The sequence below is a fragment of the Propithecus coquereli genome, unplaced genomic scaffold (genome assembly GCF_000956105.1).
Source record: "Propithecus coquereli isolate 6110/MARCELLA unplaced genomic scaffold, Pcoq_1.0 Scaffold228, whole genome shotgun sequence".
NCBI classification, from domain to species: Eukaryota; Metazoa; Chordata; class Mammalia; order Primates; family Indriidae; genus Propithecus; species Propithecus coquereli.
The window spans coordinates 1,678,654-1,696,507 of NW_012147819.1; the positions used below are offsets into that span (position 1 = coordinate 1,678,654).

The 17,854-nt window shown below is 40.8% G+C and overlaps 1 protein-coding gene and 1 long non-coding RNA gene across 2 annotated transcripts; both read left to right on the plus strand.

Annotated features, from left to right (window-relative positions):
- Positions 1-4,312: 4,312 nt before the first annotated feature.
- Positions 4,313-13,204, plus strand: LOC105811133. Its single transcript, XR_001137537.1, has 3 exons — positions 4,313-4,336; positions 6,576-6,702; positions 13,118-13,204. It is a non-coding gene; the product is annotated as an uncharacterized LOC105811133 (long non-coding RNA).
- Positions 13,205-14,104: 900 nt separating this feature from the next.
- On the plus strand, positions 14,105-16,656 carry TLR2 (toll-like receptor 2). Its single transcript, XM_012645267.1, has one exon. The coding sequence runs from the start codon at positions 14,115-14,117 to the stop codon at positions 16,467-16,469; it is 2,355 nt and encodes a 784-aa protein (XP_012500721.1). The 5' UTR covers positions 14,105-14,114; the 3' UTR covers positions 16,470-16,656.
- Positions 16,657-17,854: the final 1,198 nt, after the last annotated feature.

Consider the following 17,854-nt stretch of genomic DNA (forward strand, 5'->3'; position numbering starts at 1 on the left):
AACTCTTTAGAGGAGTTGGGCTACAAAGGCGAGAGAGAAAGAGAGACGCTTGAGGGAGTTGAAAGGTTTTTGTTGTTGTTGTTACTGCTTGTTTTTAAAAATAAATTTGCAAGAGACTTGAGCATGCGTAAATACTGGTGGGAATGATCTGGTTGAGACGGAGTGGTCGAACACAGGAGAGAGACGGGAGGGTGAGCAGTGCATCTAGGTAACATCCACATTGGACAAGGGGACTGACCCCACTTGGAGGTCTCCTCTGCAGGAGGATAGAGGATGGGTGTGGGTAGAAGTTCACGAGTGGGAAGTTGAAGGGATTTCTGTGGATGGCTCTAATTTTCTCTGCGAAGTAAGAGGTAAGATCATCCCTGAAGGGGACGTGAGGAGGCAGCGGCTGCCAGTGGCTGGAGGAGGATGGAGCAAGCTGAGATAGCATTGTGAAGAGAAGTGTAATAAAGTGCTTGGTCTCCTCTGAGAAAGAGGCTGTAGGGTTCTTTCAGGTTTGAGGTTTTGTCACACAGGAGAAACAGGGACATAAGGAAAAGGGATAGTGGTGCCTCCAAATTTTTATTTGGTTGATCTTTAGAAGTGGCAATTTGATTTGGGGACAGGAGGGCTTGAAACATTTTCTGTGGTATTTTACATGAATTATATTGAGAAAACACCAGTTCATGTCAAAGAACAGGGAAGACCGATGGAGATTGGGATCAGGTAAAACCCTCTTCTCCAACCTCGTATTTGGCAGCACCACTGGAAAGAGAGTCTCTGGTTTTGGCAAAGGTGTTAGAAAGATTCTTAAGTCTGAGAGCTCTTCCAAAAGCACCACCTGAACTTCCCTGGAGAGGTTCACCCCCGGCACCCCTGAGCGGCTGGCATTCATGTGCAGACTGTCTGGTAGCCTCACCCAGCCTGTTCTTCCCCCGCTATAAAAATGGGCAGGACCCATTTGCTGGTGCAGCTAGAAATTTGGGAGCCAGGTATGGATCTCCATGCAATGTAGAGAGAACGGGAAACCCAGAGATCTGCTGGCCCTTCTGCTGTGAGCTCCAGCTGGTACCAAGTGTTTTCCTGGGAAGAAAGGAGGGGACAAATGGAGTGGGAAAAGAGGAGGTGTCAGTGGACTCTGATCAAGATGCAGGAGGTTTGAATGAGTCGTTTCCAAGGTTGGACAACTGTGAGTAATAAAGTGGGATAGAGGAGAAGATCCCTGCAGAGGAGGAGATAAAGGAACTGAGAGGCCAGGGTGTCAGGTGGGTCATGTTTGGGAACACTGAAGCCGCCAGGGCTCCTGGAAGATCTTGGGAACAAGACGACTATGAGCAGGTGCCAGGGTCTTGAAAAAGTGAGAGGAAGTAACTGGGAGGTGAGCAGGTGGTGACAGAGGTAAGGAGGACATGAGGATGGTGTGGTCCAATGGCAAGAGCCCAGAGCCTTGGAGGAAGTGGTTTTCTTACAAAATATTGGGAAATAATAGTCAGTGATTTTCACACTTGATCAGAAAGGGGGTTCCTCGATCTGATGCTCTTGTGGAACATCATGAAACACCACGAAAAAGAAGATTTAATCTCATGACACAAACTCTGGTTTAGCGCAGATCATCTCTTAGTAGTCCAAGTGGGCTAGAACTGTTAAATGGCAAATAATGTACACATGGTCATATCTGTATCAGTGCTTGAAAGCTCACGGAGTTGAAGGAAGGGCAGAGAGGACACTGGCAGGACACACAGGAGCAGACTGGCAGACGTGGCCCTCACTGAGTCAGGCCAGAGGAAGGGGTAGGGACGGGAAGAAGAGGAAGAGCAGTTAACAGGGGAGAAAGAAGGATTTAGCAAATTTTTCTTTAGGGACTCACATTTAATCTTGTCAATGTTGGCTTTTTTAAAAATATCCATGAAAATTTTTGTCTGCAGAAGAGCTAATTCACAAGTTTGCTTTGCCTTTATGATTCCATATCTGAATTACTAAATTGACACACTCCTTCCTTAAGCTTTTAGGTTCCACTTGCTAGTTATAAATCTATCAAAATTTAACAATCACTTTAAAAGGTACTGTGGCTTACATTTGGTCCTATTTACAAATTTAGCTAATTAAACTTTGAAATATTTTCAACTGCATTTATAGATGTAATATATTTGATATCCTCTTTAAGTATCTAAGTTGTCTAACTTAAAATTTTCCTGGGTTCTTAAATAATTCTTATATAACTAATAAACTCGTAAGTATGGTAACTTTAAGCTCTCTTAAATGTTTCAATATATTACATTAATGTTCAATACTTGTTTCTACGAACAGAAAATTTTCAGATTAAAATCATGAGTATAAATGAAGTATACTTTTTTAAGATTTAAAAATTTTTTACTGATACATAATAGATATACACATTTCCTGGGTACATGTGATAGTTTGATACATTCATGTAATCACATCAGGGTAATTGGGATATCCATCATCCTCTTAAATATTTATTTTTTCTTTATGCCAGGAACATCTGAATTGTTCTCTTATAGGTATTTTGAAATGTACAATAGATTAATGTTAACTATAATCTCTGTGCTGATCTATTGAACACCAGGTCTTATTTCTTCTATCTAACTGTGTATTTATACCCATTAATCAACCTCTCTTCATCCCCACCGCAGCCCGGCCTCTGGGAACCATCGTTCTATTCTCTACCTCCATGAGATCCACTTATTTATTTATTTATTTATTTTTATTTTTTGAGACAGAGTCTCACTCTGTTGCCCTGGCTGGAGTGAGTGCCATGGCATCAGCCTAACTCACAGCAACCTCAAACTCCTGGGCTCAAGCGATCCTCCTGCCTCAGCCTCCCGAGTAGCTGGGACTACAGGCATGCGCCACCATGCCCGACTAATTTTTTCTATATATATATTTTTAGTTGTCCAGATAATTTCTTTCTATTTTTAGTAGAGATTGGGTCTCACTGTTGCTCAAGCTGGTTTCAAACTCCTGACCTTGAGTGATCCACCCGCTTCGGCCTCCCAGAGTGCTAGGATTACAGGCGTGAGCCACCGCACCCGGCCGAGATCCACTTTTTTAGCTCTCACATATGAGTGAGGAGAAAATGTGATACTTGTCTTTCTGTGCCTGGCTTATTTCACTTCATGTAATGACCTCCAGTTCTATCCATGTTGCTGCAAATGACAGGATTTCATTCTTTTTTATGGCTGAATATTATTTCATTGTATATATATATATCACATTTTCTTTATCCATTCATTTGTTGAGGGACACTAAGATTGATTCTATATTTTGGCTATTGCAAATAGTGCTACACTAAACAGGCAGTGCAGATGTGTCTTCAATATACTGATAGGTTGATTTCCTCCCTTTTGGCTATATACTTAGTAGTGAAATTGCTGGATCACATGGTAGTTCTATTTTTTCATTGTTTTTTTGTTTGTTTTGTTTTTTATGAGACAGGGTCTCGCTCTGTTGCCCAGGCTGGAGTTCAGTGGCCTGATCATACCTCACTGTAGCATTAAACTCCTGGGCTCAAGTGATCCTCCTGCCTCAGCCTCCCAAGAAGCTGGGACTACAGGCTTGTGCCACCACACCTGACTAACTTTTCTATTTTTTGTAGAGATGGGGTCTCGTTATGTTGCTGTGTTGCCCACGCTGGTCTTGAACTTTTGGCCTTAAGTGATCCTCCTGCCTTGGTCTCCCAAAGTGCTGGGATTTCAGGCATGAGCCACTGTGCCCAGCCTATTTTTAGTTTATTAAGGAAATTCCATACTGTTTTCCATACCAGTGTCTCGGAGTTCCACTTTCTCTATGTCCTCGCTAGCATGTGTTATCCCCGTCTTTTTGATGAAAGCCATTCTAATTGGGGTGAGATGATATCTCTCTAGTTGGCCACTTAGCCTTCTCTTCCGTTTCCAAATCCACCTCCCTGCTTTGGAAAATCCCGGGAGGGGCGTAGGGGGCGGAGTGAGGCCCCTCTAGGGTCTCCGTCCTCTTTCCTCTGCCCTGCAACCTCCATCAAGCCCCCAACCCCCTCCTCTGAACTGGCCCTGCGGGGCAGCTTTCGCGGCAAGACCCGCCTTCAGACGGCCACAGCCTCCGTCGTGGTCACCAAGCAGAGCCTGGGGCGGGGTGGGCGCAGCAGGCGGAGGGCCAAGGCCGCGGGCGCAGACGCAGGCCCCGCGGAACCTGCCCCTGAGCGGCGGCACGTGCTCTGGGGAAGGGACGGTTTCCACACTCCGGAGGGAGGGTGGCCCCGCCATGCGGACTTTCCCGTCACTCACACTTCCCGTTCTCCTGTGGGCGGCTTGGAGGCAGCAAGAGGCCGCGGCGAGGCGGCTGCTCGCGGGTTTCCCAGGTACGTCGGGGCCTTCTCGCCGTTGCCGCTCGCGCCGCGTCTCCGCGCTCCTTCCCCCGGCTCCCAGCCGGCTGCACCCGGTGGCTCAGGTCGGGGCGGGGGCGGCGGGGAGAGCTACAGGCGGGGGACGCCGATGCTTCTGTGCGCAGGAATGCGGACGCCAGAGAAGGCCGGGCTGAGGTCGGCCCTCGAGAGGAGCAGGAGCCACCTGGGAAGGGGCGCTCTAGTCACTGCGGAGCCCGAGGTCGGGACCGTGCGCGTCGGGGTGCAACAAGCCTTGGCTGAGCCGAGCGCCCTTCCAGCCTTGCTGGCCGCTGGGGTAGCCGCGGGGACCGTGCCCTGGGCTCCAGGCTGCGGGCCGCTGCGTCTCCCTGGAGGCCGAGGTGGGCGATCCCCCCTTCTGCCTCACGGCTTCCCCGGGGCCGCCTTCCCTTCTGCGTCACTTTCAACTCTTGGTGAAGTTGAACTCCAGCGTCTTGCAAGGAGTGTGTCCGCGCTCACTGGTGACTGCTGGGACCGAGCTTATGAGGACGGGATTTCGGTCACCGTGGCTCAGCAGTGGGAAAGGTTCCATACTCTGGGTCTGTCCAGGACCCTCGCTCCTAACCCGGAGTCTGGCCTCCGCACCGGGGCTGGTTTCACTTCATTCTTAGAATGTGTGAGTTAGGTCTCTGATTCGAAAACGACTTAGAGCATGTAAGCAGAATCCAGTTCTTAATAAGAATGCTCTGAAGTTCCCTTTATAACTCCAACTTCTATAAATGAGAACTTGTGTTTAGAATTTAGATGCAAGCAAGGAAAAAAAATTTTTTTTTCGGGGAGGGGGGAGAGAGAGAGAGAGACAGAGAGAGGTATAAAGTGAACAGTTGCAATCACTTACCAAAAGAAAGCTTTGTCGCCATATTGATATCAGACAAAATAGACTTTAAGGCAAAAAAAAAATCATTTACTATAGATAAAGAGAAACATTTTGCTAGGATAAAAGTCTCCCTGAGAAGAGATAAAAATTCTAAATTTATAAGCACCTGTAACATGACATAAAAAATTAGAAAATGAAAAATAAAAATAGATCCCAAATGACGAAACTACAAGGAGGCATAGACAAATCCACAGAGTGGGAGTTTTATCATACCTCTTTTAGTACCTGATGGAAAAGCAGATAAAAGATCAGTAAGGATGAGAAAATTGTGAAAAACGCAATTAATGTAGTTGACTTAATGGACCTATACTGCTTGCAACAACTGCTGAAATCGCAGAACATATTCAAAATCTGACCATATATTGGGCCATGGGATAAACTGCAACACATTTTAAAGGAGAGAATAATAAATTATAAATTATACAGAATATGTTTTATGACCATAATGCTATTAAGGTAGAAAATAACAAAAACAAAAACAAAAACTTCCCATATATTTGGAAATTAATAAGTACATTTCTAAATAACCCATGAGTCCAAAAAGAATCAGAATGGAAATTAAAAAATGCTTTTAAATTAATTATGAAAAAATACATATAAAAACTTGTTAGATGCAGCTAAACTAGTGTTTAGATGAAAATTGATAATCTTAAATGCATTTATGGTAGATCGAGAATGGGAACAGGCAACAACCTCGAGAAATTGGAAAAGGAGCATTAAAATAAACCCAGAGAAAGCAGAAGGAATAAATAGTAATATAAGATTAGAAATTAATGAAATAGAAAATAGAGCGTCTATAAAGTCAGAAGCTGGTTTCTCAAAAATGCTAATAAAAATGACAAACCTCTGGCAAGATAAGAAGAAAAAAATCAGGCACAAATAACTTATCTAAAAAAAAATTGAGAAACTCTCTTTTGTTAAGTTAAATAAAATTTGAGTTCTTACATAGTAATTTGCAACCCAACAAAGCATGTTAAAAAAAAAAAATGAAGCCTAACTTAGTATTTTTTGTAACTAATAGCTGGGTTTCAGCCAATCACAAATAGCCAAGCTTAGCCAATTACAGGCATCCAGCTAATCAAACCATGCCCAAATAAGGCAAATGCTTATCACGCCATGCCCAAATAAGGCAGATACCTCGTTGTGGCCAATCATGTAATTACTATGCTTCTATGTTTGGCCTGTAAAAGCTTGCTGCTTATACTCCTGGGTGGAGCTTTCTGAACCGCTTTTGATTCGAGTGCTGCTTGATTCATGAATCATTCTTTGTTCAAATAAACTCTGTCAAATTTAATTTGTGTAAAGTTTTTCTTTTAACAGTTTTTGATGTCAGAACTGGGATCCAAAAGAGACCTTCAGTGACCCTCAGGAGCACCGAGTGGCCAAGTGAAGGTCCTTGTGGGGCCCACTGTGCCCATCGCCTTCTCGCTGCAACTGGACGCTGTGGGTAAGTTCCCTCTCAGGTTTGGCTCTGTGAATTTGCATTTTGAGTTCTCTGACTTTATTTGAGCAATTTTTTGACTGGACTGGGCCCAGAATTGGATTGGATCTGATAAAGAAACCAAATCTGAGCCGGTCCAATAGGAGGCCTCCTGTAAGGCTCCTAGAAGACAGGGAGTCTGCAACTCCTCCTTCTGTAACTCTCGCCAGTTCTATGTATAAGAACTGTGGCCTGAGAACCCGTGCTTTTCTAGAAAAATAAGTAAACCTTACCAGAGATAACTTAGAATTACAGTGTTCACAGAAGAACAACTCCTTACTTAAAGCAAATAGGGACGTATCTTTACAGCTACAACAGCTACAGGAACCAAGGGGACCGCCTCATTACAAACAACAATTTAATTTTCAGGCCTAGCCAAAACCCCTAAGAGGACAGAGAGAAAATTTTGCCTCTCCTATAGTTTCCTATTACAGAGAGACTAAAGATAGTTGGATCTGTTGGTAAACATGTTTTGTGTCATATTGAAAAATTGTGCTATGAGACAGCACATGCTTCTAGAAATTATGATTCATAGATTTGTCAATCTGCATAATGCTGGTGTAACAGATGGTTCACAATTGCTTACTTTCTAGTTTTCACTGGAAATTAAAGTTACTGAGAATTAAGAATTCCAACTAATATATGTAACTAAAATTACCAGAAATAATAAGGGAAACAACTCTGCAAGTATACAAAGAAGTAAGTTGTGTTTTTGGTAAGAAAAGCTATAAAGTGTGAGGGTGCGTTTTGTTAAGGGAAAAAGAGAGTGATAGTTGTCTCAAAGTAGGAGGACTGGTTGTTCCACAAGAAGAAAGAGGAAGAGTATAGGACAGAAACCGAACGGATATGAGACAGTTGTAGAAGGTTTGTGGAAGAAGAATCTTGGGAAGGGAGTTCTATGTATGAACAAGCTAACTAAGATTTGAAGGTAATTATTTATGTGTTTTGTAAAATTGAGCATTAATATAAAAAATATACTGATGTAGAACTAGAAATTGGTCTCCTATGTTAAGACAACAATACTTCTTTCTTGAAGTATTGGTCTGCTCTTAATGAAAAATTGCGAAATATTTTTCTTTATCTGCTAAGTAATTGGCCTAGGAAACAAAGATTTCGTATCAAGATAATTTCTTGTGCTTCATGTTGTCTTTTTAAAAAATTTTTATTTCAGAGTATTACAGGGATACACACACTTTGGTTACATAAATTGCCTTTGTACTGCCCCACAAGTGTGCCGATCCCCCAGACAGCACACACTGCATCCGTTAAGTATGCATTGACCCATCTCCTTCTCCCCCCTCCCACCTGCCCAATACCCTATGAATGTACTTCCCATATGTGCACATTAGTGTTGATCAATTAGTACCGATCGTGTTGTCTTTATTAGGTCTTTGCCTGCTGAGCTCTCTGTTAAAAGAGCCAAGGCTTTTCTGCAACTGCATGGCTTTATGTATTTGTCTTTGAAGTCTTTTAATGATTACTCTAGTTAAATGAATAAATATTATTTCACAGTGACCTGTGATCCTATTTTAATCAAGTGTTTTAAGCTTTTTCATATTTTTAACAACTTCCCAAAATCAAATTTTAAATTAAGAACTTTGACCTTGAACTAACTTTGGGAGCTTCTAGATGGGCTCCTGCAATATGTTAAAGGAATTTTTTCTCTCTCTTTATAAAAAAGAGATGTTAAACTAGTTAAGTTTGATATGTTAAATTGCACAGGAAGCATTGTCAAGTAATAAGTGATGCTGAACCATCTTAAAGTCACATTAAGTAGAAATGTTATTAGTACATGCTTCAGAAATCACATGAAGCTCTTATAAACCTGATAGTCCTGGTTATAATTCTAGTTATCTTAAAGCATTGTATGTTGCAGAAATAATAAAATTTCCTTGTGGATTGCATTATAACAAACTCTCATCAGATCTTTAACCAAGGCCATTTTAAGCCTTGTCATTCACAAAGAGTTACTTGTTTTACTCTGGTAGTTTCCTGAAAGCTGTTGAAACCAATTATAAATTTAAAGTTTGGGGACCTAAAACAACTAACAAACAAAAACCCTAAAGTGTTTCACCTTTGAAAAGGTTCATAGAAAGGAATCTGACAAGTACAGGTTTCTGATAACTTTAAGATCATACCATTGGACTGGGTAAGAATTTCCAGGAATCTAATGAAGAAACTGATTGGTGCTTAAAACTGCTAACCCAACATCAAGCAGAATAAGAATGAATTGAATACCAAGGAAGTGCTACTTTGGCAGATTTTCCTGCTAAGTCAGCCAGTACTTAAATGGTTAAGATATGCAGTTTGAAGGAACTCCATAAGATTGATCCAAGTTAAATTATGTATGATAACCTATTTAATAATCAGTGTTATGCACCTGAATTGGAGAAATAAAACTGACTTTTAAAAGGATGTAAATTCAGTGTTAAGTGTGGATTCGGCGAGGACTCAGACAGCCATCTGGTCCTCACTGAGTCCATATAGCTTTCATCATTAAAAGCTCTGTATTCTATAACTCATCATGAAACAGATGAAATGAAATTATGAAAAAATATTGCTGTGGTGACTGTTCTAAAATTGATAAAATGGTTTATAATCAATGTTTGGTTTGCTAAACCTGTAATTCTTGTAAGATAATATAAAAACCTGAGGTGGTATATTTCTACTGTCTGCTGGACCATTTGAACACTGACAGATGGCTTCATTCAGTTGCCACTCTCAATGGGATATCAAAATGTTCTTGTAATAATCTGCATATTCTTTGGTTGGATAGAAGCTTTCTCATGTAGGAAGACTGATGCTGTAACAGTAGCTAAAAGGTTATTAGAAAATGTGTTTCCTTTATGGGGCATTCTTGGAGAAATCTCCAGTGATAGACAAGTTATAAAATAGTTAAATAAGGTATTACAAACACAATGGCATGACTGTTGTTCCTATGATCCTCAGTCTTCTGGGAAGGTAAAAAGGACAAATGGTAATTTAAATGTGAAATTGATAAAGTTAGCTGAATCGATTGATTACTTTGCCCAAAAGTATTACTGTTGGCCTTCATGGCCATCAGATCCACCCCTACTGGAAACTACAAATTAACCCTTTATGTAATAGTCACTGGAAGACATATGCCCCTAATAGAACCTCATGTATCTCCTGCTCTTATAAACACTGACATGACTAAATACTGCAAAGCTTTGATGCATTATGCCAAAGTGTACTTTCACCAGGTAAAAGGTAATTTATCAACTGAGGACAGCCAAACCTTTCATGATCTAGAACCTAGGGATTGGGTCTTCTGGAAATGACAGCAGAGAAAGACTGCCCTTGAACTCTGTTGGAAGGAACCATACCACCCACTCTGTAGCAAAACTTCAGAGCCGCGAGTCTTGGGTCCACATCGCTCAATTCAAAAGCACCCCTCAAGACTCTTGAGACTGTGTACCTGTTGGAGACCTCAAGGTAAAACTGACCAAGGAGGTTTCTTCCCAGAAGCAGATGACATCCTAGAAGTAAATAACTTTCTCAAGATCACATGGATCAAGATTTCTCTTCTCTCTTTCTCTCTCTCTTTTTTTTTTTTTAGACACAGGATCTTGCCCAGACTGGAGTGTAGTGGCCAGATCATAGCTCACTTAACCTCAAATTCCTAGGCTCAAGCAATCCTCTTGTCTCAGCCCCCAGAGTAGCTGTGACTACAAGCACATGCCACCATGCTTGGCTATTTTTTTTATTTTTTGTGGAGACGGGATCTCTCCGTATTGTCCAGACTGGTCTTGAACTACTGGCCTCAAGTGATCCTCCTGCCTTGGCCTCCCAAAGTGCTAGGATTACAGGCATGAGCCACCTCACCCAGACAAGATTTCTCTTTCCTGTTATTATGAAATCTTTGTTCCTTTTCCTCTTTTTTTCTGTGTCATCTTTCTGTTTATGCATAGCAAGACAGCACTATGGTTAGGATTTCACAATTGGTAGCTTCTGCAGGAAACTTCACTAAATGCTGGATATGTCATGTTAAACCTAAATCCCTATATGATCTTAAAGATCTTCTAGTTCATCCCGTGACAAATTTCACTGATATTCCAGGTGTGACTACCTGGTCCTTTCTATAGATCAAGCTGGGATTACAGGCTGGGATCACACCTGTAATCTCAACACTTTAGGAGGCATGGTCAATATATAAAATTTAATTAAATTTCTACATGTATGTATATGCCATATATAGGTATGTATTATAATATTATCTTCAATGTTTCAAAAGTATCAAATACTGAGGAATAAATTTCACAAAATATGCCCAGGAACCTTATGCAAAAGCCATAAAATATTGTGATAAATTAAAGATGACCTAAATAAATGGAGAGATATATCATGTTCATGGATTGGTAGATTCAGTATTGCAGTGATGTCAATAATTCCCAAATTGATCTACAGATTCAATGCATTGCCAATTAAAATCTCAACAGGTTTTGTTTTTGAAACTCACAAGCTGATTCTACCATTTATAAAAATATGCAAAGGACCAAGAATAACCAAGACACATTTGAAGAATAACAAGGAGGAAGTACTTGCTCTCCTGGATATTGAGATATATTATGTTTTTAATATAGTATGTTACTAGTTTAGGGATAGAAAAACAGAGATTGGATTAAAATAGCACTGAAAGAAGACCCAGCACTATTTTGATATGTGATTATTGACAGAGATAATATTGTTGATTATTTCCCCAAGATGATCTTTTAAAAAATGGTGCTGGGTTAACTGAATATCCATATTGGAAAAAAATGACTCCTGTCTGCTACCTCAAATATTAATCCCAGGTATATTATAGACCTAAACGTGAAAACCAAAGCAATAAAGATGTTAGAAAGTAATAAGGAGAATACCTTCGTGATAATGTAGGAATATTTCTTAAACAGGCCACAAAAATCACTGTTAAAAATATATGAAATGTAAGAACATCTGTTCATCAAAAGTACTATAGTTTGAATGATGATGTCCCCTCCCAAATTTACATTGAAACTTAATCCACAATGCAACAGTATTAAGAGGTGTGGCCCTTGGGAAGCCATTAAGTCATGAGGGCCCTGCCTTGGAATTAGCACCATTATGAAAGGGTTTGAGATTGAATGTACTACTCTCTTACCCTCCCGCTTTTTGCCTTGTAAAGACACAGCAACAAGCACCATTGTGGAAGAATACAGTAGCCCTTAACCAGAAACCAGTGCAGATACCTTGATCTTGGACTTCCCAGCCTCCAGAACGATAAGAAATAAATTTCTGTTCTTTATAAATTACCCAGTCTCCACTATTTTGTTACGGCAGCACTAATGGGTTAAGACAAAAAGATTCCATTGACAAAGTGTAAAGGCAAACCATAGAGTGGCAGAAACTTTTGGAGGTGATAGATATGTTTATTTCCTGGATTGTGGTGATGATACCATGAGTGTATACATACGTCCAAACTCACCAAGTTGTATACATTAATTATGTATAGTTTTTTGTATACCAATTATACTTTAATAAATCTGCAGAAAAATGAAAATCTAGAATAAATATGCATGGTATGACCCATTTATCTAAAAAAAGGAGGAGGGTATGCAAAGCAGTGGTATTGGTGTGGACATAAGAATTCTGACTCTGATAGCAATTAAATTTCCAAATTAAGCATGTTTCTGTTTTAATTCTCTGTGACTTTAAATTATACAACCCAGGCCTTTATAATTTCTCAGATTCTGTGAATGGAGAGAATTAGTTTTACCTATAAAAAGTTTTGTTCTTGGAGATAAATATATAGATGTGTGTGTGTGTGTGTGTGTGTGTGTGTGTGTGTGTGTGTGTGTGTGTATAGGGGGGAGATAGAGAGAGACACAGGGTCTTGCCCTGTCACCTGGCTAGAGTGCAGTAGCATCATCATAGCTTACTGCAATCTCAAACTCCTAGGTTGAAGTGATCCTCCTGCCTCAGCCTGCTAAGTAGCTGGGACTAAAGGTGTGCACCACCACGCCCAGCTAATTTTCTTTATTTTTTGTAGAGATGGGGGTCTCGCTATGTTGCCCAGGCTGATCTTGATCCTCCTGCCTCAGCCTCCTGAAGTGCTAGGATTACAGGTGTGAGCCACCATACTTGGCCTGGGATAAATATTTTTTAAAAATTTTGGTAGAGTTAATATACTGAGCAAATACAGAAAAGGCATACAGATGCAAGAAATGGGACAGCTGAATAGAGCCAGGGAAGGATATAGGGCTCAGAAAGTGGGCAAAGAGAAAACTGTTGGGTTAACAGTTGAAATTAAACTAGCAGTTGTGGTGCAGACAGCCTTATTTCCCCCCATTCCTCTGAACAGCCCATCCAGACTTAAACATTGGCTGCATTTATTTCTAAACAGGAAGAGAAGGTTTGATGGTCGGAGTGTCCCTCAACCCAGCAGATCACCTTGCTCTGCCCAGGGTTTCCAACATCCTTCCTGCGTGCTAGTGGTAAGTACAGGCAGGCTTGAGGCACGTGAAACCTTTTTCTTTGGGTTGAAGCGTGCTACTCCTGGAGCTTCATTCAGTGAATATTTGTTCAATGAGAGCTGTGGTTTGGTTCTGTGAGATGTCTCTGTGAGTCAAGGGAGCATTGAAACAGGGAAAAGACATGCTTTTATATAAGAAGGTTTGAAGTGCAGAAAAAGGTAATTGTAAATCTATATGGTTAAGCCCAGCCCATTTGTTAAACTGCTTGCTTGTTCATCACTCCATTCATTCATTTACTCTTTCAGCCCACGTTTATTGAGTCCTGCTCTATATTCCCAGGTCATCGTGCTTTGAAGTCACTGCACAGTGGCCATATATCTGTGTTTGTGTTGATGATGTGCCAAGGAATTTGTTTGTTGTTGTTGTTTTTTTTTTTTTTTTTTTTTTGAGACAGAGTCTCACTCTTTTTGCCCGGGCTAGAGTGCCGTGGCGTCATCCTAGCTCACAGCAACCTCAAACTCCTGGGCTCAAGCGATCTTCCTGCCTCAGCCTCCCGAGTAGCTGGGACTACAGGCATGTGCCACCATGCCCGGCTAATTTTTTCTATATATTTTTAATTGTCCGATTAATTTCTTTCTATTTTTAGTAGAGACGGGGTCTCGCTCTTGCTCAGGCTGGTCTCGAACTCCTGAGCTCAAACAATCCACCCGCCTCGGCCTCCCAAAGTGCTAGGATTACAGGCGTGAGCCACCGCACCCGGCCCAGGAATTTGTTTTTTATCCCCGTTCATATGTGCCATTCACCTGTTATATCCTCTGTGTATATGTTATGCCTGCAAAACATTTCTCAAGTATCGGAATTATGATATGCTGTCAAAAGCAATCAGTCATTTGAGCCTCTTTTATTTGTAGGTTGCATCACTGGACAATGCCATATGCTTTGTGGATGGCGTGGGTGTTGGGGGCTGTCATTAGCCTCTCCAAAGAAGGGTCCTTTGGTCAGGCTTCTCTGACTTGTGACTCCACTGGTGTCTGTGTTGGCCACTCTAGTTCTTTAAACTCCATTCCCTCAGGGCTTACAGCAGCTGTGAAAAGTCTTGACCTGTCCAACAACAAGATCACCTATATTGGCAACAGTGACCTGAGGAGGTGCATGAACCTCCAGGCTCTAGTGCTAAAGTCCAATGAAATTAACGCAATAGATGAAGATTCTTTTTTTTCCCTGGGCAGTCTGAAACATCTGGACTTATCCTATAATGACTTATCTAATTTATCATCCTCCTGGTTCAGGCCCCTTTCTTCCTTGGAATCCTTAAACTTACTGGGAAATCCTTACAAAACACTCGGGGAAACATCTCTCTTTTCTCATCTCACAAATTTGCGAACCCTGAGAGTGGGAAATACTAACAGCTTCACTACGATTCAGAGAAAGGATTTTGCTGGACTCACCTTTCTTCAGGAACTTGAGATTGTTGCTTCAGCTCTACAGAGTTACGAGCCAAAAAGTTTGAGGTCAATTCAGAACATAAGTAATCTGACCCTTCATATGAGTGAGCCTATTTTACTACTGGAGATTTTTGTAGATCTTTTAAGTTCCGTGGAATATGTGGAACTGCGAGATGTTGATTTGTACAATTTCCATTTTTCAGAACTCTCCATCAGTGAAACAAATCGATTGATTAAAAAGTTTACATTGAGAAATGTGAAAATCACCGATGAAAGTTTGGCTCAGGTTCTAAAACTTATGAGTTACGCTTCTGAATTGTTAGAGATAGAGTTTGACGACTGTACTCTTGATGGAGTAGGTGATTTTAGTACATTTGATAATGACATAGTTAAAGATCCAGGTAAAGTAGAAACATTAACTATACGGAGGTTGCGTATTCTACATTTTTATTCATTTTATGATCTGAGGACACTATATTCACTTGCAGGAAGAGTTAAAAGAATCACAGTAGAAAACAGTAAGGTTTTTCTGGTTCCTTGTTTACTTTCACAACATTTAAAATCATTAGAATACTTGGATCTCAATGAAAATTTGATGTTAGAGGAACAGTTGAAAAATTCAGCCTGTGAGAATGCCTGGCCCTCTCTACATACCTTAATTTTGAGGCAGAATCATTTAACATCATTAGGAAAAACTGCAGAGACTTTGCTTACTCTGAAAAACCTGACTCACCTTGATATCAGTAAGAATCATTTTCATTCGATGCCTAAAACTTGTCAGTGGCCAGAAAAGATGAAATATTTGAACTTATCCAACACACGAATACACAATTTAACCTATTGCATTCCCCAGACACTGGAAATTTTAGATGTTAGTGATAACAACCTCAATTCATTTCCTGTGACTTTGCCACAACTCAAAGAACTTTATATTTCTAAAAATAAGTTGAAGACTCTACCAGATGCCTCCTTCTTACCCGCATTACTGGTGTTGAACATCAGAACGAATACAATAAATACTTTTTCTAAGGAGCAACTTGATTCTTTTCACAAACTGAAAACTTTGGAAGCTGGTGGCAACACCTTCATTTGCTCCTGTGAGTTCCTCTCTTTCACTCGGGAGCAGCAAGCGCTGGCCAAGGTCTTCATCAATTGGACGGAAAACTACCTGTGTGATTCTCCATCCCACGTGCGGGGCCAGCGGGTTCAGGACGTCCGTCTCTCGGTGTCTGAGTGTCACAGGGCAGCACTGGTGTCTGGCATGTGCTTTGCCCTCTTCCTGTTGATCCTGCTCACTGGAGTTCTGTGCCACCGTTTCCACGGAGTGTGGTACATGAAAATGATGTGGGCTTGGCTCCAGGCCAAAAGGAAGCCCCGGAAAGCTCCCAGGAGGGACATCTGTTACGATGCTTTTGTTTCTTACAGTGAACAGGATTCCTACTGGGTGGAGAACCTGATGGTCCAGGAGCTGGAGAATTTCAACCCCCCCTTCAAGTTGTGTCTTCATAAGCGGGACTTTATTCCTGGCAAATGGATCATCGACAATATTATTGATTCCATCGAAAAGAGCCACAAAACTGTCTTTGTGCTCTCTGAAAACTTTGTGAAGAGTGAGTGGTGCAAGTATGAACTGGATTTCTCCCATTTTCGGCTCTTTGATGAGAACGATGACGCTGCCATTCTCATTCTTCTGGAGCCCATCGAGAAAAAAGCCATTCCCCAGCGCTTCTGTAAGCTGCGGAAGATAATGAACACCAAGACCTACCTGGAGTGGCCCACTGACGAGGCTCTGCAGGAGGGGTTCTGGTTCAATCTGAGAGCTGCAATAAAGTCCTAGGTTCCTGTGTGGAAGGCCAGTCTCAGCCTAGTTGGGGTCTTTATATCACTGGTTGTAACTGAGTTCATGCCGACATAATTATATAAAAACCACATGAATGGACTGTCCTTTGAGGACTTGCTTACTAAAACTACCAAAACGACTCAAATTGTATCTACCGTGCTGTTTTATAAAAATTTACCAGATTAGAAAAAAAGTGGTTTTGGTTTTCTTTATTCTTTGAGATAATCATGATCTAAGTCCAGTATTGATACCTGAATAAAGTCCTCCTTCAGTATCTGAGGGGGTTCTGGGTATAAAAAATGTGTTCACGGATGTTGAAGTCCCTTATATAAGTGGCATAGTATTTGTATATAACCTACATTATATCATCCTGTATACTTTAAATCATCTCTAGATGGCTTATAAAATCTAATACAATGCAAAAACTATGTAAATAGCCGTTGTACTGTGGTTTTAAAGATTTGCATTATGTTTTATTGTGGTATTGTTATTTTTTATTTTAAAATTTGTTTTAGAATATTTTTGATCCATGGTTGGTTGAATCCATGGCCGGGAACCTGTGGATAGGAAGGGCTGACTAAATCTGTAGCAATTGGCTCGCTTCATTAGCAAATGGCACACACGAACTGAAGATTTCCAATGACTGTGTCAGGTCAGTCAGCTCTCTGCTAAGATACCCCCGCGTGGCTGCAGAGGGCATTCTCTGTCCCACCCACACTGTCACCTCTCTGTGCTCCTGTTCTCAAGAAAAACAGTGCAAACTGTTTGAGGCGTTCGGCCAAACTTGTTGCTATTCCTAGAGAAAAGTGCTATGTGTTCCCATTAAACTTTACAGGATGCAAAATATACCTAGAGGGCATATTTTCATATGAACTGGATCTGTCTTTGTGGCCATTTGATAGGTTTCTCCAGCCATGGTTACTTGAGAGAGGGCACATAACACAAGGTACAGTAAATTATGTCTTTTTGTGAAAGCAAAACTCTTGAGGTAAATCAAATGCTTGGTTGAGAAGAATTTAAAAGAAGCCTCCCATGTCCTCACACTGATCTTCCTCAGCCTTGAACTGCCTGATAGGTTCTGATGAGTGTCTAGTCACTCTGGTTCTCAGTTCCTGTTTTCTAGTTTGTTTCCTCTACATCTTGTGGCTTTTTTCTTCTTTAAAAAGTCTTGTTTCTAATTCTAAAAAGGCCATCCTTTTTTTTTCTTCTGAAAATCTAAAGAAGTATATATGAGCTACATAGATTGTTAAACAAGTATGTACCTAGAGGTTCCTCACAATGACTCAAAATTAGTTTGATACACAATAATTTAAAGATAGATATTGCTACTACATGTTAATTTTTATAATCTAGATTTAATAATACTATACATTAAATTTTGA

What these genes read in the sequence shown, in the direction of transcription:
- TLR2 (XM_012645267.1), top strand. Translation starts at nt 14,115, where the DNA reads ATGCCATATGCTTTGTGGATGGCGTGGGTGTTGGGGGCTGTCATTAGC.